Source organism: Vicugna pacos, chromosome 30, assembly GCF_048564905.1.
Source record: "Vicugna pacos chromosome 30, VicPac4, whole genome shotgun sequence".
Classification (NCBI taxonomy): domain Eukaryota; kingdom Metazoa; phylum Chordata; class Mammalia; order Artiodactyla; family Camelidae; genus Vicugna; species Vicugna pacos.
Genome location: NC_133016.1, coordinates 30794700 through 30818246, shown reverse-complemented (window position 1 = coordinate 30818246; position 23547 = coordinate 30794700). Strand labels below are relative to the sequence as shown.

Here is a 23547-nt window from a genome sequence, read left to right as displayed (position 1 = left end):
TACATATATGTCTGTCACATTTGAATAGTAACTGCACAGTGGTTTTTGAAGTCAGGATCATTCCAGCTCAGATACTGGCAGTGATGGTTGCTGGTTTTCAATGGAAGAGCCTAAATTTGCTTTCTTAGCTTTATTCTTTTCTTTTCTTTTCTTTTCTTTCCTTTTCTTTTCTTTTCTTTTCTTTTCTTCTCTTTTCTTTTCTTTTCTCTCTCTCTTTTTTTTTTTTTTTTGGGTAGTGCGAGGGTTGAGTAGTGCTGTGCCAGCATGATTTGGGGGCAATTTGTGGGCAGATGTCGTGCAGCAGCAGTGAGATATTTCCATGCATTTTACTTTCCGGACATCACCAGGGAACATGTGTGGTTTGTGCCTGCAGGATGGGATGCTGCAGGACTCCCTGGTCCATCAATGTTATGTCTTGGAGCTGCTCCGGTCAGTGAATGATTTTCTGTGGCTTGGAGCTAATGTGGTCTGATGCAGATGATCAGATGTGTAACTAAAGTACTGTTACTTGAAATAAGAGAAAAGCTAGCAAAAATGTCTCTAAAATACAGGATGAGGGAGGAGAATTGGCTGAGCTGCTTGCAGTGGGGAATATTCTCAGGTGACTCCCTCACTGTGTCTCCTGTCACTATCCCCCACAGCCCTGCATGGCAGTCCTACTGAAGCAACCATGCACTTTCTCAGAAACGCGCTGAATTTCCTTGTGCCTCTGATTGTTCACTTTTTTTTTTGAAAGCACATCTTGCCCTTTGCTTAAATGCCATCCCTGCTAGCCACCACTTACACTCATTCTTCTGGACCTCGTCCATATATAGCTGCTGAATGAAAGAACAAAATGTAGTATCTCCATTTAGTGGAATATTATTCAGACATAAGAGTGAATAAAAAAGAAAAAATAAATAAAGGGGAATATGTAAAAAGCCATCTGCTCTGGGTAGTCCACCCTGACTGCTCAACCCGGCCTTTTCCCTTTGAAACCCCACCCCTTATACCCCACTCTACTATTTTTGATAGTATTTACCACCTTCTAATAAAGTTTAACATTTTCAAAAAAAAAGAGACATGCTGATACCACTTCAACATGGGAAAGCCTTGATAACAGCACGTTAACTGAAAGGAACCAGACACAAACAGCCACATATTGTTGATTTCAGTGATCTTAGAAATGCCCAGAATTGGCTCATGCAGTGGCAGAGAGCAGATGATGGTTGCAAGGGGCTGGGTGGAGGGGGGTTGTGGAGTGACTGCTAGTGACAGGGGTGTTCTATTGGGGTGATGAAGTGTTCTGGAAATAGATGGTGGTGAGGGCTGCACAACCGTGAGTGTGCAGAAGACTGCTGAGCGCTGTCTCTGGGAGTGCTTGTTGTTGGGGCGGCTTTATTTTGTTCTCATCCTGTAATGTGAAGGGTCATCTTGTGCTGAGACCATTCAACTCCTGTGAGTGGTAAGGCTAAGAGACTTTGCAGAGTCATGTTTCTTTTTTCCCCCTTGCTGAGTGTAGGCAAAAATGGTTTAAGCCTGAGAAAGTGCTCCATATGCAGAAATGTCTTTCAGTTTTGGCTGGTGTAAAAATCTTGTGAGCTTTTTAATCATTTAGGACAGTCTGTAGGGGGAAACAGCCTGTGAAGCCTGGGTGAGACTTGGAAGAGCCGCGCTACCCTCCCAGACACGGGTGGGGATTTCACCCCCATTCAGGCAGTGAAGGGCCAAGACCCGTGGGAGGAGTTGACAGTCATGAATATTTATGTGTATCCGCTGCTTCATCTTGGATATTAATTTCTAGCTGAGTCATTTTGTGGCGGCAGCCTCATCCTACATCAGGAATTTATAGTATCTGCTCTTTGAGGTGAAGAGCTGACAGACTTGATTATTTAACAGTCTATCTTGTATTGATATCTCAGATTCCTTTGTCAACCGCAAAACAGCAGAAATACAGACGTCCTTTAATGCCGATGTGACCTGGAGCAGGTTTAGTTTCTGTACCTCAGTGACCTTATCTGCGTGTGGGGAAGATGATAACAGTGCTTCCCTCAGAGGGGCTGGTGAGAGGAGACTGAGAAGCACAAGTGGAAGACTTACACGAGATGCTCATGAATGACAAAATTTAGTGCTATCAGCCTGGTGAGGCCTCAGGGGCAGAGATGTCAGAACAGAGCAGTCCTAGCCGGAGTTCGATCCGCATTGTCAGGTTTTATGATCACTATCACCACTGTGGGTTATCAGGTAGTTTTAAGACTTGGTAATATGAATTCATGAATAATGTTAAAGACTAGACAACTCAGATCCGGTTTACATAGTTCTCAAGATTTCCTGTGAGAAATGGATATTTTTTCCCCATCTTAAATCTGAGTGGATTCTCTAAAACAATTCTGTAGTCCTCCATCTTTTTCCTTTAATTCTCCTTTTTTTTAAATAAAAGTTTTTAAATGGAGTTACTGGGGACTGAACTGAGGGCCTCATGCGTGCTGAGCACATACTCTCTCAACTGAGGTATACTCTCCCCCATAATTTTTTTAAACTTTACTTTCTTAGTATTCAGAGGTTAGAGGCCTCTAATTCTTTTTTTGGAGACTTGTCCATAAACCGGTAAATCTAAAATTAATGGACAAAATTTGGTTTATTAAAAAAATCATTAGAACTTTTATCAATCCATTCAAAAGGAAATGCTTATTGAGTTAAAATGTTTCTCCTTTATGGTGATTTCTAATTTTTGGTCTAGCTTAACTTATTAAAAGTAATCCTCATCATCATAATGACCAAGCTTGCTGTGAGTGGACACCTACCAAAGGCTAAACTGTTTTTCTCATGTTTTACTTCAAAGCAGGTGTTTGACGGTAGGTATCAATGTCTCCTTTTTGCAGCTGAGGGATTGAGAGGTGGGCAGCTTGTCCCAAATCAAACGCAGCTGGCGGTGCCTAGCTCGGTGCTGGAACCCAGGCTGCACAGGATGCATTCTCAATTTCTCCTCTGATCAGCCTCCCGTTGAGTGGTTTCCCGAACTCCTGTGAGTCCATAAATGACCGATTTTGGCGATCTCAGCCTGATGAGGCCTTCAAAGGAGAGACACCAGTGAGAATGTGAGACAGAGCGGCATAAATTAAAATTGTACATTTTCACAAATGTTGCATTCTCAGGTAATGACTTAAATAGTTTATGTTTTCTTTATATTAGTGCTATGTAAGCACTAAAAACAAAACATTAAAAATGATTATAGTGCAAAATAGGAGTGGGCTTTGAAAGTCCAATCATTGCTAATGATGTTGCTTGTTTTTCTCTAGTGGTGCTTATTGACAGAATAATTTACAATGACTGAATTTGTTTTATGTATGTAGTCTTAGTATGGAGGAAAAGTTTGTCAGTGCATATTGAAAGTAAAATCTTTACTCTTTTCTTTCCTGATGATAAATATGTACGTTGTTTCCATGGCTTAAGTATATTTCCTCATTTGTGAAATTTGAGTGATGCCGTTTACCATGTCTGACTGTGAGAGGTAGACGCCTTGTATACAAAGCATCCAAGAGCTGCTTAGTAAAAATGTGCTGTCACAATGACAGATAGTTCAGAAGGATCAACTGTGAATACTAAAGAGGGTGGCTTGTTTCTGATGCATATTCAATATGGATATATATGAATATGGCTTAAAGTAACAAGGATTCAGGGTTTTGTGTGTGTGTGTGCATGCAGTATGAAGTTTTAATGAAATCTGTATCATTCTATTGAGACAGGGACTAGTTAAATTGACTTAAGCAGACGACCTTGAAGATTATTTACACAGAATGTGTATTGTTACAACTCAGTGTTCATGCTGCCGTGTAACTATACACTCAGACATTTAAATTCGTAGGACTCTGACCAGAAGCATTAAGTTTAGAAAAATCCACATTGATCATTTTCAGGGAATAAGCTTCTCTCTTTTGTGATTAAAGAAAATTTTGATTTATTTTTCTGCACTCTTAATAGGTTTTAAAATATCAAAACATTGATTTGACATGTCAGCTTTTTTAATAGAAAAAAGCTCATGCTGTTTTAATATGTAAATAAATGTTTTTGTATTTCAATACACTTCTATGATTTCCTGGCTCTTTGAGAAGTATTTTGCAAGATACTTAGATTACCTCCTGTTGGAAAAATACAGACATGACTTTTATGAATATAGGCCTAGTACAGGTCTGTTGGTTTTTGCTACAGTGCAAGACATGAAGACTAGGAGAGCAGTATGTACTACATAAGCTTTTAGTTATCTGATTCTTGTTTCTGATCCACAGGCAATTTTTGTGTTGCACCTTTCCAGGCAACCAGGAAGGCCTTTTAAGCCATAGGTGGCGCTGTTGCACCTTCTTACAGTCTTAACTTTCCTGTTTGTAAAGGAAGTCTTAAACGTTTTTTTTTTTTTTGATTCCTTTGCTTAATGCTTCAGGGTAGCACAATGTCCATTATGTCTGACTACCTGGAACTATTATTCTGCTTATGTCTTAGTTTTATTCTATCATCTCGCTGTGAACATTTCAGACTTCCTGTGCAAACAGTTGCAACATCGGACTTTTCTTGCAGTGTTAGAAACCAGTGAGCCGGGATTTTATAAAAGAGCTAGAAGCGGCCTCTGGAGCACCTTAAAGCTGAAAAGTGTACTGAGTTCCCTAAGTATTATCCCCACCGCTGTGTGTCAATGGGTGGTAGGAGATTTGGTACATATACAAAGGGGTGTGGTGTTTTGACTTGGGTTTGTGTGCACGCGCTGCCACTGAGCTACGTGATCCTGAGTCAGTTTGTTCTGAGTTTTTCCCTCGTCTGTGAGATGGGGACACTCATTTCTGCTTTGTAGAATTGTGAGAATTAGAAATTATGTAAAGTGTTTAGCACAGTGTGTATGACAAGAGGGCTCATAATCTTAACTGCTATTTGGTGTGAAGCCATCATTTGATAGTCTTTGGCAATTACTGAGAAACAGGAAAATAAGAAAAGCTGGTTTTATGATGAAAGATATTTGAGGAGGTTCCATAGTTCCTATACACATAATTTAGCATCAGCAGAGTCAGGACAGTTACACAGTCGCCCTGAACCAATGTTAAGCCACAGAATTTTTGTTACTTCATATATGTTGGGGCTTAAGGGGACCCAATACTTATACACATGTTGTGTCCAGCAGCCAACTGAGAGATGACAAAGAAGAACAGGCAGGCGATAAATGTCTCCTTTATTAATGATGAAGCCACGTTCTCCATGAAATTCAGGGCTGTGGGAGAGTGAGTGTCATGACACTATGTCCCAGAATTAGAGACTTACGCAGTCCCAGGTAACTCTGGTCCACAGCGAGCATTCCCTTGAGAGATTCTGACCCATAATGCACAGGACTGTCTTGCCATGGAACTGAGCATCCCGGCTGCTTCCTAAGGGTGGCCAACACTGGAGGGGAAGGAAAGCTTTCATATGCCCTGCTTGTCTCCCCGGACTCACACCTCAATCTGTTAGTGTGAGGAGGGCTAGCCGTGGGCCAGTGGTCAGGAGTGTGAAGGGAGAAGCAGTCTCCCATGGACCAGAGGAGTGGGGAGGAGGGAATCCCCCCTCAGTTTAAACAGGTGGTGGCTTGAAACAGAAGGGTGCTCCTCAAGAGTTTATAAGAGGGGAAATAAGGATTTCCTTTGGGACTCAGAATAGTCATGAAACACAGAAGATGATTAGATGGGAGACTTGTAAATCACTTTCTTATTAAATTGAAATTTGTTGGGCACCAAAAATGTGCTACATTCTTTTCTGAGAGTTTTACAGAAATGAATCCTCCAATTTTCACAACAAGTGAGTAAGAAAGATTTGATTGTTATCCCAGGTTTACAGTGTGGAAATTGAGGCACACAGAGGGTAAGTAATTTGGCCAAGGTAACAGAGCTAGTAAGTGGCAGAGCTGGGATTTAAATCCTGGCTATCTGGTTTCCAGGCTCCCAGGGATGGGCTTTGGGTGTTTACAGGTATCTGCATCCCTGGATCTCTGTACCTCTGCATCAGTTAGACCAGAAAGGACAGGGAAAGTGGAGTTATACAGGTGCTCACAGTCGTGTCTCAGCCACTGTCCATGGAGTGTGCCCCGTGATTGGCATTAATTGTTTTCCAGGCAGTAGATCTGTTCTTATAACAGAAATTTAGTCCATTGAGTTAATCTAGAAACCCTTCCTGCTCTGCTTCTGTCCACGCTTGCCATGTGACTGCCTGCCCGAGATTGGGCCGTGGAGGAGAATCTGTACTCATGGTTGAACTCTGATATTTCAATCTGGTTTGTAGTTTCACATCTCCTGTTACATTAATAAATTAAATTTCTGGTTTTCTTGCATCAGTGTGTCATAAGTTTGCTTAATGTGAAACCAGTCCATGGGAGCCCAGGGGTGCTGACGGTATAATTTCTGAGCATGTGGCATTTCTACCCATGCAGAAATGGCTGGAGGATGTCCACCTTCCTCACTGATTTCTCCCAGCAGCAGGGTCCTCTCCCACCCCCGGATGTGAGGATGGGATCTCTCTGAGTAGGCCATTCAGAGGCCGAGTCCACCAATCCGAAAATGATGAAGTACCTGGAAGTGGGTTTAATAGAAGACAAGGGCTTCCAGGTTGTCAGATGTGCTGTTCGAGTCCATTTGGTGAAAAGCTGTCCACTGTCTGTGGTTGAGCTGCTTCTTTGCTGTTTAAAAGTCTGTATTACATGAAGGGATTTTAAAAAGCAGAAAGGTGTGATTTCAGGTGGTACATCCGCACCGGTGAGTAGTGCTGGATGACCGCCTGTGTGAGGAATAGACAGAGTCTTACAAACTTCATAAAACAGCTTTTAAAGCTCTTCCATCTGAGTGCACTTCGTATGGGGTCCAGTTCATGACTGGTCGCGCTGAGAGGGCACGTAACTGATGATGGCAGAAAGGACACGGAGGCATCAAAAAGGTCCCAGACATGTTCTGTGTTTAGAGGATGGGGCACAGAGTAATATATTTGAGATGGTTTTTCATTGAACACTTTTGAGTATTTTCTAGGACTCCCCAATCCCCCATGGTTCCATGCAGCTGGGTGTCCCCTCAGTGCAGCTCTGTCAGCGCTTGCCCTGGGCTGACGCGGTGTCACGGGGAGCAGGACGGTCAGTGTCCCCGGCTCCTCCGAGCTCCGTCTCCTCATCCGCAGAGCCGGGTTTCTCATCCGTGTCTACTTAGTAGGATTGCTGAGAATCACACGTGATGGTTGTCAGGTGTGATTTGTGGTTGTCTCTGTGATTGGCGTATAGTCAATATTTGATAGAAACTCTTGTTTTTTATTATAATTGTGGCTCCTAGATTGCAGTGGTTTTTAGTCTGCATTTATTTTTTTATATAAATTTATCTTATTTTTAAGTAAGCACTTGTATTTATTTATTTTCATGAAGGTACTGGGGATTGAAGCCAGGAACATGTGCGTGCACAACAGGTGCTCTACAATGGAGTAATACCCACCCTCCTTGTCTGCACTTAAAAATAAATATTTCAATACACAAAATATTTCTTAAACACCATCATGGGTCCTATTTTCTGCATAGACAATTGAATACATATGCCATCTCAATAAGAATAAATGTCATAGGGACATACCTTTCTAAATCTGTTTACATGTTTTAAAACGATCATAGCTAGTGAAAAACACGAGTCTTGGATCCACTACTTCTTAGGGTCTGCTTTGCCATCATGGGGAATTACATTCTACAGAGAAGGCTAATTGGATCTCATTGATATTTGGATGATTTTGCAATGTTCAAGGCTTTCAAAAGCTGACCGTTTTGTATTTTAAACTAACTACAAAGTTATCTTCTAGAAGTTGTAAGTCCTTAGCTTGTGAAGTGCCCAGTAATTCAGTTTGTATATGTCTGTGTCTCTGTGAACGTGTATGTGTGTGATTTCAGGAATGTAGCAATAAGTTCCATATAGCCTTCTGAAATCTTTCTCCTCCAGTTCAAGGTGTAGGTATATATTTACACAAATAAATTGATACTCTTTTGTGATTTGGCATATTGGTGGGAATAAGAGGTTCTCATAATTGTTTCAGAAGGGTTGGGGAGCATGAGCTTAGAAAATGGGAGGAGATAGAGGCAGGGAGGTTCTTTAAACTTTGTGCAAGATGAGAAACAGTAGCTTTTCTTTTTTCTTCTAAAGCAAACTGGCACTGAATTGTAACATACTAATACTCAGAATTGCTTTTCTGATCAGAGACAAGTGCCTCAGATTTTTCAAGGCAACATGAATGATGAAATGTGTTTTAGCAGTTATCTTTAAAAGTAGTTTTATTTTTCAAGTATAAGTCTATAGACTGTTCTTTTTTTCCAGCTGTACAAGAATTTCTCATTGATCCAGGTACGTGATCAATGTGTTTAGTTTCTTTGGGTTATTTATTTTTTTTAAGTGCTTGATTCATTCTGGTGTGAATGAATGTTTAAAATTTCTGGATTTTGATCTTTAAAACTTGCTGATTTATCAGAACTGCAAAAAACCTGATGTTTGTTCCTTGTTTGGTGGGGCAACCTATTGATTTATGTTGTCTGTTATAGAGGGAAATTCTTCCTCTAGCCTGTAGATAATTAAGTGAATGGTTTGCAGTGTGCCTTAAAAATTATTTGAATGCATTGAGCATGTTTGTCCAGTGAATTTTGGATTGAGTCATAATAATGACTTTGCTTTGATTCTGTGGCTTTTGTCCTCTACACAAGAATTTGAATTCTGTTGCATTTTGTATTCGTGTTCTTAACAGGGGAAGGAATTTTGCATTTTTTACAGAGGTGGGTTTTCCTATCCCCTCTGAATTCCTTCTGTAATTGATACAGCGAAAATCTGTTATTGCAGTGCTTAATTATTTCATAAAAAATTTTTTGGCTTAATCAGAAACAATGACAAAGAATGATAATAAAAAATACGAAAACCTTCCTTCCTTTGAAGAATAGAAATGAGGTGGTCAGGCTCATGCATGCTTTGTACCTGACACACTTACTCTCATGTCATTGTGTATCATGAGTCGGAGATGGAGTTGCTTCAGGTTTATAGATTTTTGTTTTAACATTTGTGTTGAACTCATTCTCTAGGCATGATGATTCCTGTTGCCTTTGTGGAAAGTGTAGATGAAGGGAAACAAATGCTTTGTTTTGTTTTCAGGAGGCCTGAGATGCTGATGAGAAAAGAGTAGAGGGTGGGCTGAGGAAAATAGTGATAGACCCTCACCTCCAGGCTGAAATTGATGAACAAAGAAATCAATTAAGTGTATTGGTATTTGACTAATAGAAGTCAGACAGCCCAGACTGTCTAGTTATGCCCAAAGGAAAGTACTGAATTCACCTGCAGAATTAGGTGCTTTACCATGTAGAAGCAGCTTAGAGCAATCAGAAAAATCAGTCTTATGATGAGATATAAAAAGAATATAATATCTTTTATTTCTGAAACTTTTCTACATTAATTTGTGTAGAGCTAAAATTAAGTTTCAAGCACCAGGAGTTAAGAGTTTAGGTGGTTCTGTGGGATCGTTATTCAGGGATGTGTCTAGACCCTGCTGGAGTGGCCGAAGCTGGCAGGAAAAGATCCAGAGCCAGGATTTTTCATCCTAGGATGTCCTCCATAATGGTTCCATGTGGGAGCCCATGATTGAGTTAACAAGTTGTAACACATCGCAGCCGCCTGTCAACTTTAAGAAAAAAAATGTGCTTATTAACTGCTTTAAAGCAAACACCTGTGCATCCTCACTCCTGTCTCCTTGCCATAAAAAGCAGAGACAATGCCTTGCTTGCATATTTGAGGTTATAGATAGCACACTGCTTATTGCAGAGCAATGACCCAGGCCCTCAGCTATAAACGCCAGGCCTGCGTGGTGTTAGATAGTCTATTATCCCCAAAACAGGGACCAGGCTGGTCTGGTGGTCTGCTTTGTAATGAACATGTCTAAAAAATGTATCTTGTTCCCCTCAGCCCATGACTTCCCTAAAGGTAAACTAAGCCTTAGTACTCATGGTGGAGTCTACAATCTCTGTCTCATCCCTTCTTTCCCCAAGTTCCTGCCTACTATCTCACAACTGTTATTGACTTTTTACTTTGATTATACACAATAAATATGGGAGCGTTTGAGAGACTCGTGGATTTGGCTCCCTAATCCCTCTCGCTTTCTTTCCTTTTTCCGCAGTCTTGAGAAATTCATTCCGTGTCGGTAAGACTTCCGCCAGCCAGAACCCACAGTTCCAGGTGAGAAGGATGCAGGCTTTATCCCTCCTACCCGAGGGAGAGAGAGGAGATAATTGAGATATGCTCCCCTGTGGTCCCTTCCTGCCCCAGGGCCACTCCAGTTCACCTGCAGCCTTCTGGCCTCTGCTCACAGGGCCTCTGTCCCAGGATTGACCACAGCCTTTTATTCCCTTGTCAACATTCCCTGTGCCTTTCAGAGGTTGCTCTCTTCTCTGCAATTCAACCCTGGCACGTGTGATGGTGGTCAGCGTGCTGATGGTCAGTTACTTGGGGACTCCCAGGAGCCATGCTGATTCTCCTGAGTCATTCGGGGTTACAGAACTGTCAAGCACTGCAGGAAGCCCATTCACGTGAGTTCAACACAGCATTACATCACTTTCATTTTATTTTTGAATTTTCAGTGGAGAAATTATTTGTAGCACACTGTTCCAGATTTTAGGCCGCCTGCTTTCCTCACCACCATTTCCTTGTTGGCTCAAGGAAATGCTTGTTTTAAGAACCAGGTTTCCTCTCTGGTCATTTGTAGCAGCTGGGCTTGCCGAATCCTTGATTTGCATTTGAAGCAGAATGCTTCTTCGTGATGTCAAACTGATTTTCCTTGTCATGTCTGAATATTTCTTGTACACTCAGCAACAGTTTCAAGTGAAATGCTCTTGTCCAATTTCGGTTAACTAATATTTGCTGATCTCCTGCTTTCATGCTGAGGGCAGTTTCTTCTTCCTGTAATAAATGTTAGCAATTTGCATTTACTATGGAAGGTACTAATCCGAGGTGCTTTTGTTCTTAACAGTTTTAATACAAATCACCCATTAAAATGTACAGCGGATTTTACTCTATGCCCAGAAATGTGCATCCCAGTCAATCTTAGAATATTTTCTTCCCCCCAACAGGAAACCCAGTACGCATAAGCAGACATTATCAACTTCCCCATCCTCCCCAAGCCCCAGGGAGCCACTCTTCTGTCTCTGTGGATTTGCCTGTGCTGAACATTTCATGCAATTCGAGTCACTTCATGTAAGTGGAACCGTCTATTTTGACTGACTTCTTTCACACTGAGTAACGTTTTCAATGTTTGTCCATGTTGTGGCCTGAGTCAGTACTCTATGCTTTGCTATTGCTGAATAATATTTCACTGTATGGCTGGGCCCCTTTATTTACCCATTCATCACGTGATAGTCATTTGGGTTGTTTCTGTTTTTTGGCTCTGAAAATTAATGGCGAAAAGTAATGGTGAATATTCCTGTAGGAGTTTTTATGTTAACATTTGTTTTCAGTTCTCTTACTTGTGTGCCCAGGAAGCAGAATTGCTGGATCATTCAGAAGCCAAATGTTCAACTCTCTGAGGACGTGCCAGGATGTTTTCCAAAGTGGTCACGCTGTGTTACATCCTCACCAGCAATGGCTGCGGGCTCTGCTTCCTCTGTGTCCTCATTAGTGCTTGTTAATCTTTTTTTGATTTTAACCTATTGTAGTGAATGTGAAGCGGTTTCTCCTAGTTGTTTTGACTTGATTTCCTTTAGAGCTAATGTTATTGAACACCGTTTCATTGTGCTTATTGGCCATTTGTATATTTTCCTTGAAAAATATCTTTCAGATTCTTTTTTCATTTTTTAATTGAGTTGCCTTTTTATTGTTGAGCTGTGGAATTTTTTTTTTTGATACACAAATTCCTTATCAGATAAATGATTTGAAAAAATTTTCTCCTGAGTGTTGTTTTTTCACTTTCTGGATGGTGTCTTTTGAAGCAAAGTTTTAAAGTTTAATGAACTCCAATTTATCTCTGTTTTCATTTTTCCTTGTGCTTTTGGGGTAATATTTAATATCTGATGTATTTTATTAAAACTTGTATATATAAAATAACTTAATTCTTAGGACCGTTCTAGGAGATGGGTGCGGTTGTTGTCCCCAGTCTATGCATCGGAGACTGAGATGCAGAGAATTTGACTGACATATTAGTGTCAAAGCTACCCAGTGCTGTGGGAATTCAGACCCTCATGTTTTTCCCTAGCATCTGAGCTCAACACCACCATGCTCCAATCTTTCCAGGAAACGTTAATGAAAAAATCTTTACTTTTTTGATTTCTTGTTAGATTTTTTTCTTATTGGGGACCTCAAATTCTCATTTTCTTTTCGGATATCAGTGTCGATTTATTTTAGGTCTCATGTAGGGAGAAGCATTGCTATCAGTTAACTTCTTTATTACTCACTCTCCAGTGATGATTGTTGCTAGTTGATCTAATCAAGTCATGCTTAAGTCTTTCCTGCTCATGACACTAACAGCAGAGTCATGACTTATAGAATGCTCAAAGAAGAAAGTACTTGATTGATTTTATTTTGCCAACCAATCAAACCAATCAGATAAAACCCTGGTGTTGACAGACTATAAGCCCTCCAGAATAGGGTCACTGTCTTCATTGTGTTTCATTTGTTGGGTCACAGTGTCTGGATAGTGCCTTGCTGTCCAGCAGTTTTGTGAGGATACGGTGCTCGTGAATCATTGTAAGGACAGAATTTTGACAACAGACTGTGTTGTTCATTTCACGACGGGAAAGGTAATATAGAATTACTGTTCAGATCTGTTTTAAAATTAAGCTTTGAATTTTGAGAATAGTTCAAGAAGCCATACAAAGCTCTTTTTCACTAATTTTAGATCTATCTTAGACACATTATGTTTACATAGCAGAGTAACTTATCAAGTAGATTTGACAAAAGGAGTGTTATATTGATTATTTGTTTTAGTTGAAATATTCTACCAGGGATAAAGTCATAAGTGCCCATAAATGAACAAATATATTTGTATTTAAATGCAACATGGGAGCAGACTACATATGTTTCTATATAATATATATGACTGTGTGTTTTAATCTTTCTGTCAGTGTTTTAATAGTTTTTCAGCAATTTTGTAACTTTAGAATTCTTCTATGGAAATCACCCCCAATTCTAGTGCAGTTTGTACTGTGTATCCTGTCTTATGCATGGGATTCCACTGTCCCCTCAGTGAGGAATTTCCTCTCCTATTGTGTTAGGAGCAGAGTTAAAGGAACTGTGATTTCTAGGCCTTTGCTCTCCATGTGTTTGCAGTTGGCTCTCAGTCACGATTTTCCCTTTCCAGAGTTTTCATTGTTAAATTAGAATTTCTGAAAATAACTATTAATATGTTGCATTGGTCTCCCTAGAAACTTGACGTCTTTGTGCTTTTCAGTTTTCAATTTATGAAAAATGCAAATGCACTCTTGTTTTTAAGTTGTCCTTTTTCAATAGATATTTATCTCTTAATTGATAGAATAATTTTTTCCCAATGAATGAATCGGTGTGCATGTTTTAAAGGATAACTTACTTTTTATTTTTCTTATTGTAACAGTAATATTCATTGTAGAGAATTTAGTAAATAAGGATTAACACAGTAATAACTTCACAATGGCCTCTAATCTCACCTGGAGATACAGTTGTAAGGTTTGAAATTGAGAATTATAAGTCCTCTCAAATTTTTCTTTTTCAAGTACGTATTGGTTACTGAGATCCTCGAATTCCCATATGAATTGTAGCAGCAGATAGTCAGTTTCTGCAGAGGAGCCCGCTGGGATTGTGATCGAGACCACGTTGAATATACGGATCGCTCTGGGGAGCACTGCCATTCCAAGAGCACTTTCTTTTGATAGGGGAATGTGTGTGGAGTGTCTGTCCTGGTATTTAGGTCTTCTTTAACTTTTTTTTTCAACAATGCTTTGAGTTTACAGAGTATTATTTTACTTTAATTATCTTTGCCTTTATATTGAGGACAAGTGTGCAAGGTACCGGGATCAGAAGTGTATTTGAGCCCCGCAACTTGCTGCCACCATGGACGCTGCGCTCTTGCTTCACCCGCTGTACAATCTTGCACAGAATACGACCTCAGTAACTCTCTCTTGAATGAATGATTATATGATTGTTGGATGATGCTTGAGAGTCCTTGTGATGATTTTTTTCCCCAGCCTTTCCCCAGTTCTTAACTATGCCCTTTCTCTTCCTAAACTCCAGCCTGGGTTTCAGCCTGCCTGTGGCATTGATTTTCCTTGTCTGTGGACTCTTCCTTTCACTGGTTCCCGATAATGTTACATGTGGGCTGTGGAAACTTGCTAGATGTCAAGAAAGAGCTAATCCATTGTAGGCCAGTATTTTTAGAGTTTGTTATTGTTTTATTGATTGAAATTAAATGAGGCTGCCCCCTGAGCCCTCCCGTGAGCACTTTTGACCTTCCTACAGCTGATACTGCTCTAGTTGCTGCATGTGCCCTTTCCCCAGCCTTGATTTTGTAATTGAATAAGTCACCATCACTGGAGCCCTCTCTTTAAAAGATAAAGAGAACATTTGCTCCTTTTCCCTGTTTGGAGACTTCGATGAGATGAGATCCCAGATAAAGAATGGAGCCCCACCTCTTTCTGACCCCCGCTGTTTCCGTTCCTTTCTTCAGGGGAAAAGAGTACAATTCAACAGTATAAAGATTGATTGTGAGCTAATGAGATAGACAAGACAACCGATCATTTATTAAATAACCTTTCATGATAGAAACAAATGTATTATACACACAAACAGCACACAAAGCACTGTAGTACCATGGTTACAATCGTGGGTCCGAGTTCGTGTCCTGCTCTGGAGAGACCAGTCCTGTGAGATGGAGAACTGGTAAGTCGGCTTAGCCTCTCCAGAACTGGTTTTCTGTCCTGCAGAGACGGGGCTCGCTAGGCGTCCCCCCCGTAGAGGTGCTGTGGGGTGTAAATGATGCGCATGGGCAGCCTGAGCACAGCTGCTCATTCCTCGTAAGTGCAGGGTAGCATAGCTTTTGCGGTGATGGCTTTATGACCGCCCCATGTAGACTGTCAGTGCTCTGAAGGGATGCCTTGTGGTTTGGAGATGGGATTCTCACTTCTGTAAATACCCAAGTGTAGTGTTATTGGGCCCTGCTGATTTCAGTCTATTCTTTAGAAAGTACATATTGTAGATATATTTTTCAAGCATGCGTGCTTTTTTTCTTTTACTATTTAAAGTTCTACCCTCTCATCTCTTGGTATTACTTTTCATGGAATCCAGGAAACAGTCCTAAGCTACCTGCCTCTTCACACTTTTCCGTGGTGGTTTCCTTCCCTGATTAGAAGAGGGTTTTGCATAGGAAATTTTATTTGTTCCCCTTTTCTTGGAGTCTCTCTCTCTGTCTGCCCATCTCTCACCTCTCAATCTGTCCATTTCTCAACCCACTGCTTCTTCTGACATGTTCCAAAACGCATTTCAGGTAGCTTACAGAAGAACAGATACCAAATAAACAGGTGAGAAAATGGGGCCCAGTTCAGACAGTGAGGCTAGGAGGCGAGCCTGTGTGAGGGTTGCAGGCGTGAGACACATGCCTCTGCCATGTGACTTATAAGATCGACAGCAGCAGTGTGTTTCAAGCTCCCAGCAGACACAGGGAAGCAGGATTTGAGGGAGATGCTTACTGGCTGTGAAATAAATAAGTGACTTAGGAGAAGCCCAGCCTTTCCAGCTACTAAGGCTTAGGAGAATATTTTGAGTGTCTTCCAAAATCAGAGTATGGCATCTTTTCTTTTTCAGAGTTCTATGTATAGTTGGTTACATTCTATACCTGGAAATTTCTCCAAAACTGCTTCCCACGTGAGTCCCATGGCTCGGGGATTGGGTGGTTCTGCTCATTGATGGGGGTTGGCCAGAAACAGAAAATGAGAGCCTCAAAGGGGCCTGGGATTTGTCAGTTATGTTTTGTCAGTGCTGTAGGGTTCAAGAAATGCTTTCACCGTTTCTCTCCATCTGAGGCGGCAGCGTAATCTCTTACCAGCATCAGGAGCTCAGGGCCACGGGATGGTGGGGGCTGACTGCACTGCCGTCAAGACAGCTGAGCTAGTCACTGCAGGTGTGGTTCTTTTACATACTGCATTTCATGTTCTTTACTAGAATGTTTCAACAGGGAGTTAATTAACTGAGTTAATTAACATTTAATAAATATGATCTTTGTTGAAAAGACAGTTATAGGCAGAATATAAGCTGTGAAGTCTTTAAAAACGGTTTCATTACTGAAATTTCATTTGGGGAGATACAAGGTTTATCTTATATATGGCTCTCTTTTAAAGTAACAAAGAAACAAGACAGAAAAGGCAGAGGATGATTTCTGTTCTTCCTCTCGGCTTGCAGGTGCCCTCACCCCCAGTAGCATCAATCAAGACACCAGCACTGACACTGGCCGTGCTCAGAACTGCCTCAGCCCTGAAGACACTGCTGACAAATAGAAGGGGGCCACGCCCTGTTACAGCAGGTGCTCTCACTTTGTGGGTCCTTATGTAACTGCGTGGTGTTAATCAGGATCGCCCGTCCTACATTGTGTGATGCTGCTGCTTTGTCTCCTAGTTACTTGTTTCTCTAAGTATTCTTGTATTATTCTCCAATGCATAGTACTACACACCCAAAAATGCTTTTTTCAGATGAAAAAGAATGTGCATTTAAAATAATAACTCTGAAAAGGGGGGCAAAAGAGGCTATCCTTGTCCCGCTATTCAAAGATAATAATTAAGACGTTAACGTATATTTTCATCAGTGTGGATCACCTCTGTCATAAAAAACCAGAGAGCACTCTGTGACTGTTTACTGTGTGGACACCTCCATTTTCCATTTGGCTTTTTATATGTTTTTCTACAATATTCTATCTCCTCTGGCATGATTTTTGATGACCAGTATAGCATTCTGTCTTGTGGAGGCATTGTCCATTTTACTTCGGACTTAAATAAACTTTTAAATTCCATGTATACTTAACTGAAATACTGAAAAGAGAACTGTGGTGGTACAGGAAGGCCCTACCTCCCTTCCCCTTATTTCCGAAGAGTAAAAACTGTTGAAAATTTGATATATATATTTCATGACCTTTATGCCTATGACATACATATATACACACATATGAGAATTCCATGTATACGTGTGTGTATATATGCTTTATTTAAAAATGAGACCATATTATATGTTTTTCTGCAGCTCACTTTAATCACTCAGGTGTATATCATAGACGTCCTCCCACTCCAGACTCACCCGGTCCTTTTAGATAGAGTGGAGGGGTCTCCTGATTTGCGGGTGTGGTCTCTTTCCCACGCACACCTTTGGTGAGAGAATGCTGTGGACAAGGCCCTGGACCACGGCGAAACGCTGGCTCCCTCATTGCTCGCAGCTCGTCGTGATTTACCGCATCATTGTCTTGATGGTGGACAGTTAAATTTTCTCCATTTTCCACTGTCAGAAAGGATATTTGACTGGCATCCTTCTTGTACAGACATTCCTGTGATCTTTTATGAGTATTCCCTTAGTTAAGGCTTCTGGAAATTTAGTCCCTGGATGTGACATTTACATTCATCACAGACTCCATTCAAGTAACTCTAGAAATTCCTTCCATAGGGGAATGAAAAGATGCACAATTACTTATGTAACCAATTCTCTATTGCTGGATATGATTTCACTTCAGTTTTTCTTCCCACCATTGTAAACAGTGCTGTGTAAATGCCCTGATGGGTACATCTTTTTGGACCTAATTTGTTTTTTCCTAAAGGAAACGATTCCTAGAAGTGGTGTTGAGTCATTGTGTACGTACTTTTTCAGAGTTTACATATCCATTGACATGTCGTCCTCTGAAAATGTCGCTCATGGTTTCTTCTCCCACAGATGGACACTAGATAGAATATCTTTTAAAAATATTTGCCAATATGATGAGCAAAAGTGCTTTTTCATTGTTTTAGTTTGCATTTGATGACCAGTGAGGTATTGAGCATCTTTCACTCATTAGCCATTTGACTTTTTTAAAATGAATGATTCCTTTTATCCTTTGCACACATTTAAGTGGGGGAGCTTCTTGTTGGTTTGTGACAGCTCTTTGTATGTTATGAACATTAACTTCTTGTCTTCAACAACATGTATCACAGAGCTTTTTCTTGTCATTTCTTTCCTTTCATTTTGTTTAGGAGGATTTTTATTTTGGTAGTGTCTCAAAATATTCTTATGATAATAAATGTATTCCTTATGTGTTTTATCTTTGAAATTATTCTTAAAAATAATTTCTTATACTGGAATAAATCTCCTCTGTAGGTTTTTTTTAATCTCTAAGATGGAGATGATAATAGTACTTGTTAATGTAAGGGTAAGTTGAGTTAATAAGAACAAAGTGTTGTATTTGCTGTTATTAGTACTTTTTTATATTTACATCACTGTCTGTAAATTATCTTGTGGTCCTTATGAGAGGAATAGTATTTATTCTTTCTAGGTGATTGTCTGATTGTCTCAGGACAATTACTGAAGTCATACTTTTCTCTTTGATTTGAAATCCCACCTTTACAAACTACTTGTGTACACTAGAGTCTCTTTTTGAGCTCATGGTTCCCTTCTGTCAATCTGCCTTTCTTACTCCAGCACCATAACTTACATATTGTAAAAATTTATTTAATAATTGGCAGTCTGAATTTTTTTCATTCTTTTCTTCCATCCCAAATTTTCTTGTCTAGTATTATGATTTTATTATTCCTGAAGAATTCCAAAATATTTTGTTCAAGTTAAAAAAAATCAGATTGGAGTTGTCATGGGAGTTTTCAGTAAGTTTTGAATTATTCTGATGAGAACTTACATCTTTACAAAACTGCTTTCCTCCATGCAATTTGTTGATGTCTCTACATTCTCACCTCTTACTTTACCCCTCAGTACAGCCCTGAAGTTTCTCCATTTAGAACATGGGCATTATTTTTTAACTTATTCCAGATTATTGTTTATGTTTTTGTCAATTTTGTAAGTGAAAATTTTTTGCTATTATATTTTTAAACGCTTAAAACTGAAATTTAGAAAGGAAGATTCGGTTTGTAAATACTCACTTTGTATTTTGTCATTTAAAATTGTAAGTATTAAGTAGTTGTTCCAGAATCCTTTCTTTTTTGTTTTTAAAAATTTGTGTCGAAGATTCTCAAAATGTTTATAGCTAAGTAGTATAGGTGGGGAGACAGATGGAGAGAGGTAGTGTGGCTCATGTACAAACTGTGAGCAGTTTCATGGCTGCCTTTAGGCTGGAGAAACCACAGAAGAGCCCAGGTTAGACAAGGAATGGCTTTGTATGCACTTGAAAGCCAGCTTTCCTGCCTGTATGGTGAAGCCTGGTGGGCGTGGCAGGTAGATGATCAAGGTCTGATCAAGGTCATTTGCTGCACAGAGCGCTGTGTCTGTGAGAAATGGTGACCATTGCCATGGCAAATGCTTGGTGCCAGGAACAATGCAGGGGAGCTGGGGAGCCTGTGTTAAGGATTTTCCAGTCCTGGGAGTGGGAAGATCAGACTCTGCATTCAGATCTGAGTTTGAATTAATCCTCTTTAGTTTACTGGACCTCTGACTTTTGTCAAGTTATGCATCCTGTTTGAACTCCTACTTTGTTGTCTCTCAAAACAGAAGAATTACAGCCTGCTGCTAGAGTGTTTGATCAGGGTAAATGATTTGTGTCTATAAGATGCCACGTACAGTCACAAGCTCAGTGAACAATGAGCTGTCCCCTCTTCTCCTGCAACTCAGTGCTCGATAAGTCATCAGCAGAAAGCGAGTCCCTAATTTGTATGTGGTGCAAGGAAGAACAAAACTAACGTCTTGCCTTTCCCTGGCAGTATTCTTAGTTCTTTGCTTCATGTACCTCTTTCCTCCTTCACTCTCCCCTTTCACCTCCTCCACCAAGAGCCTGAGACTCTCTCAGAACACTAGATTCAAATTATTTAAATGGTGGCTCATTCCCATGAAATGACAGTGACTTAAAAAAACTGTACACATCCCAGAATTCATTGTATTTGATTTACACACACACACACGTGCACACACACACACACACACATCAGGCTACCTCCCATTTGCTGAGGGAGAAGGGCCACTTTTTCTGAGTTTTCATTTACTCAGCGTGAGAGCAGTCTCTTAAGCAGAATTTCACCTGGCTTCGTGCATGGTTTTTCAAATTGGATTTCTGCTTTTTGTCCATAAAAATATTCTCCTATTAGAAGACAGGAAGTGGAGACATAGATATTCTGCTGAGATATTGGTGTTATCATATTTGAGTTTTAATGGACATAAGGCGGCATAGAGTCATACATTATTATGGATGAGAATCCTTGATGATGTAACTTAGACAATAATCTGGGTCTCCTGCCATCGTGTCCACGCGGGTGAAGAGGCAACTGGGTGGGGGATGGCAGGGAACCTTCTTGCTTGAGTTCCAGGTTCTTGTTAGTTTTCTTTGCTCAGCTGCCTTTAGTTTATGTCCATGAGGCCTCTCATGGGAAGGTCACTATGTCCTGAGAGACTGAGTTACTAATCAGCAGAAAGCTCTGGACCCACTCATATTTTCCAGAGTTTTTCTGCTGACCTGCTGACACTTTATATAAATGAGACCTAACAAACTACTGGATATAAAATCCTTATTGTTATCATTTGCCCTCGAGTTCCATAGGAATGGGGTGCTGTCTCAGGCTGTCTAAGGCTAGATCTGAACAAAGATAGGGTGATAGGCTCTGCTGCTGGACCCTCCCCAGTCAAATGGGATTTCCACCTTAGTTTTTAGAATCAGGCAGATGAGTTCAAATCTTGTCTTTACCAGTTATTAGCTTTGTGACCTTGGGGAAATAACTACTGTTTTGGTTCCAATTTTCTTTATCTGTAAATAAGTTCAGTATTTATTTTAGGGTTTTTGTTTTAGAATTGAATGTGCTAATTCCCTAATTTATTCCTAAAATACTGATCACATGGTTCTATGCTGGTGCCTTAGTAGTTGATTGCTAAGGGACTCAACAGTGAGAATGGGGGTGGAGCCCCCTGGATCATACAGCTTATATTCCAGGATATGCTTGTAAAAGACAAGATTGCAGTGGATTTTTAGTAAATGTCCATTCCTTTCCTAATCCCCATTGATTGTGTATATATCTTTATACTAATATATGAACAATTTTTTGCAGTTTAAATCTCTTTGTAGTATTTAAAGAATGTAGCTATAACAAAAATACGTGAAATAAAATGACTTGACTTTTATTTTCCTTTCAATAAGCAAAACAAAATAAAATAGAAAAGAAAAGAAAAAGTATTGAAGGAGTAGAAATAATTTTATTTCCGTGGAATCAACTCCCTATGTTAGGTTTTTCCATTGTGTTGTTCAACATCATATAAAATTGACAGGTTGTGACTTCAGTGTTGATAGCTAGGTGAGTATAGTTTCTTTTTGTGGTTGTCTTTGATGAATTATTTGCACTAGATCATAAATGATGTGCATGTTACATATTGGAAATGAGGAAACATTGGAGACATACTACCTCCAATGCAGTCATTTTGTTACTGAGTCCAAACTCGTTCTGCTCGCCACATGACAGGCCAATAAACCGGGAGATGAGGTGTTGGAGCAAGGAATAGTGACTTCACTTGCAATGCTGGCAGACCCAGAAGACGGCAGACTGATGTCCTGGAGAACTATCTTCCCCAAGTAAGAATTCAGTCTCCTTTTATACTAAAAAGGGGGGGGGGTTGTGGTTGGTTGTTGCATACTTCTTGCTTTATGAATTGTTTGTCCTTTGAATCCGCTGTTCTTGCAGCTGTCCATGTGGATCAAATCATGGTACCCCTGTAAAACCTCCAAAAAAACAAAGGCTATTGTCTATTATGCAACTTGCCATCTCTACAGAAGTGCAGATGAGCTAACATTTTTAAAGATCAGGGCCAGGAGAATAGGCTTTCCTGCAGATTTCAGGCTAAAGGCAACTTTCTTTTTCAAATGGTGCAGAGCTACCAAGTCTGAGCCTAGGAAACAGGGCACAGGTTTAAACTCAAAGGAACAGATTTAACATAGGGTAAAAACTGTTACATTTTATTACAATTCCGTTTCCAGCTTCATAGATAATATTAGTAAGAAATACGAGCAATTTTGTATTTTTGCTTCTTAATAACCGATAAGTGTACCAACTATATTTTGTGAGCAGGGATGCTGTGCAGGCATTGGGGTGACAGCAAACTCTTGTAGGGGGTGGCCGACCCTGCAACATCTCTGATGCCCCGTGAGTGTTGGTGAGGGTCCCCGTAGCCAGGGGCTCTCTTCAGGAACCAGCATATGGGCATTGACCTCTGGAGACCTCTTTTTCGGCTGCAGGAATTTTTTTCAGATATTGAGATTGAAAAATCACTCCAGCTGGGAATAATTAGGGAAAAAAAAGAAAAGGAAAAGGGTTTGGAGTAGAGTAGAAGAGTAGGACATAAGATCACGGAGCCTGAGTGCTTGGCAGCGGGGCCTCGGGAGAGAGGGGAGCAGAGGTGGGGAGGGGCCTGGCTCCAGAACCAGCTCCTGTAATTGCCCCCGCACGCAAGCCACATAGCTTTAAATTGGCCTGGGCCACCTCTCTGGGCTGGATATCACCCTGGGCAGAACCGTGGTATCTGTAAAGTAAAATGACTTCACAACAATTGCACAGAGCTGCAGGTGTAAGAGAGCCTAAGCCTGTCTCAGAGTGCAGGGGACAAGCGGAAAGGAATGGCAAAATTTCCACTGACAATTGAAATTTTGTTAAATAGCCTGCTACAGTTGTTTGCATCACTTGAATGAATGCAGGCATATTTCTGTGGGCATTTATAGGTTCACTGAACCCCACCAGCCCCTCTTGCCCCCATCGGAGATGGGCTTTCTCAAGCACAGTGCCCCTCCTGCTTGGGTGGAAAACGCTGCTGGTCCTTGCCTGGGGCCGGGCTGCTGCAGGGCACTGAATCCCCGAGGCACGGCCTGTGAGACACGACAGGAACATCTCTGCTCTTGACTGGGTGCCTCCGTTTCCCCTGCAGTGTAAAAATGCCGATGACTGAGTTAGAAGCATGCTTCCAAGCTGTCCATGTCCTTGGCATTCAGAAGCGGAGCCTGGAAGCTTTCGAATTTATCCAGAATGCGGTTTACATTCACCTTCAGCAGGTGAGTGTATGTCCTTACACAAGTGGAGGAATTACTGCAGTTTTCCTGGAACTTTCTCACTACAAGTCCATTTGATTTTTCTGTGCTAGGATTCAGTATGGCCTGCTAAAAACTCTGGAGTGAGATCTTGAAACCCTGATGAAGAGCATTATTTATTTCATTTCTCTATATGATACTCTTTTACTTTTAAAATTCAGAATTTTTGGTTGTTTCAAAAATTTTTGGGGGGGTTGGAGAATCATGTTTGCTCTTACCATCTTTGCAACCTGTTGCTTTGTGCCTCTCACCTGTCTTCTGTCACTTGTGAGGCGGTTCCATTTGTGACCCTGTCCGGGTTGTTCATGTTATAAAACATAAAGC

At 40.6% G+C, this 23547-nt stretch overlaps 1 protein-coding gene and 1 long non-coding RNA gene across 2 annotated transcripts in view; one reads left to right on the top strand and one right to left on the bottom strand.

Annotated features, from left to right (window-relative positions):
* Positions 1 to 23547, bottom strand: part of LOC140690373 (uncharacterized) — a 153609-nt gene that overhangs the window by 106920 nt on the left and 23142 nt on the right. The gene's annotated exons all lie outside the window — the stretch shown is intronic.
* Positions 1 to 23547, top strand: part of LOC140690343 (uncharacterized) — a 69093-nt gene that overhangs the window by 24302 nt on the left and 21244 nt on the right. The window contains exons 4-7 of the mRNA XM_072952051.1: positions 10415 to 10567; positions 11108 to 11231; positions 21611 to 21720; positions 23064 to 23187. Coding sequence (XP_072808152.1) covers positions 10415 to 10567; positions 11108 to 11231; positions 21611 to 21720; positions 23064 to 23187 — 511 coding nt within the window. The remainder of the gene's footprint in view (positions 1 to 10414; positions 10568 to 11107; positions 11232 to 21610; positions 21721 to 23063; positions 23188 to 23547) is intronic.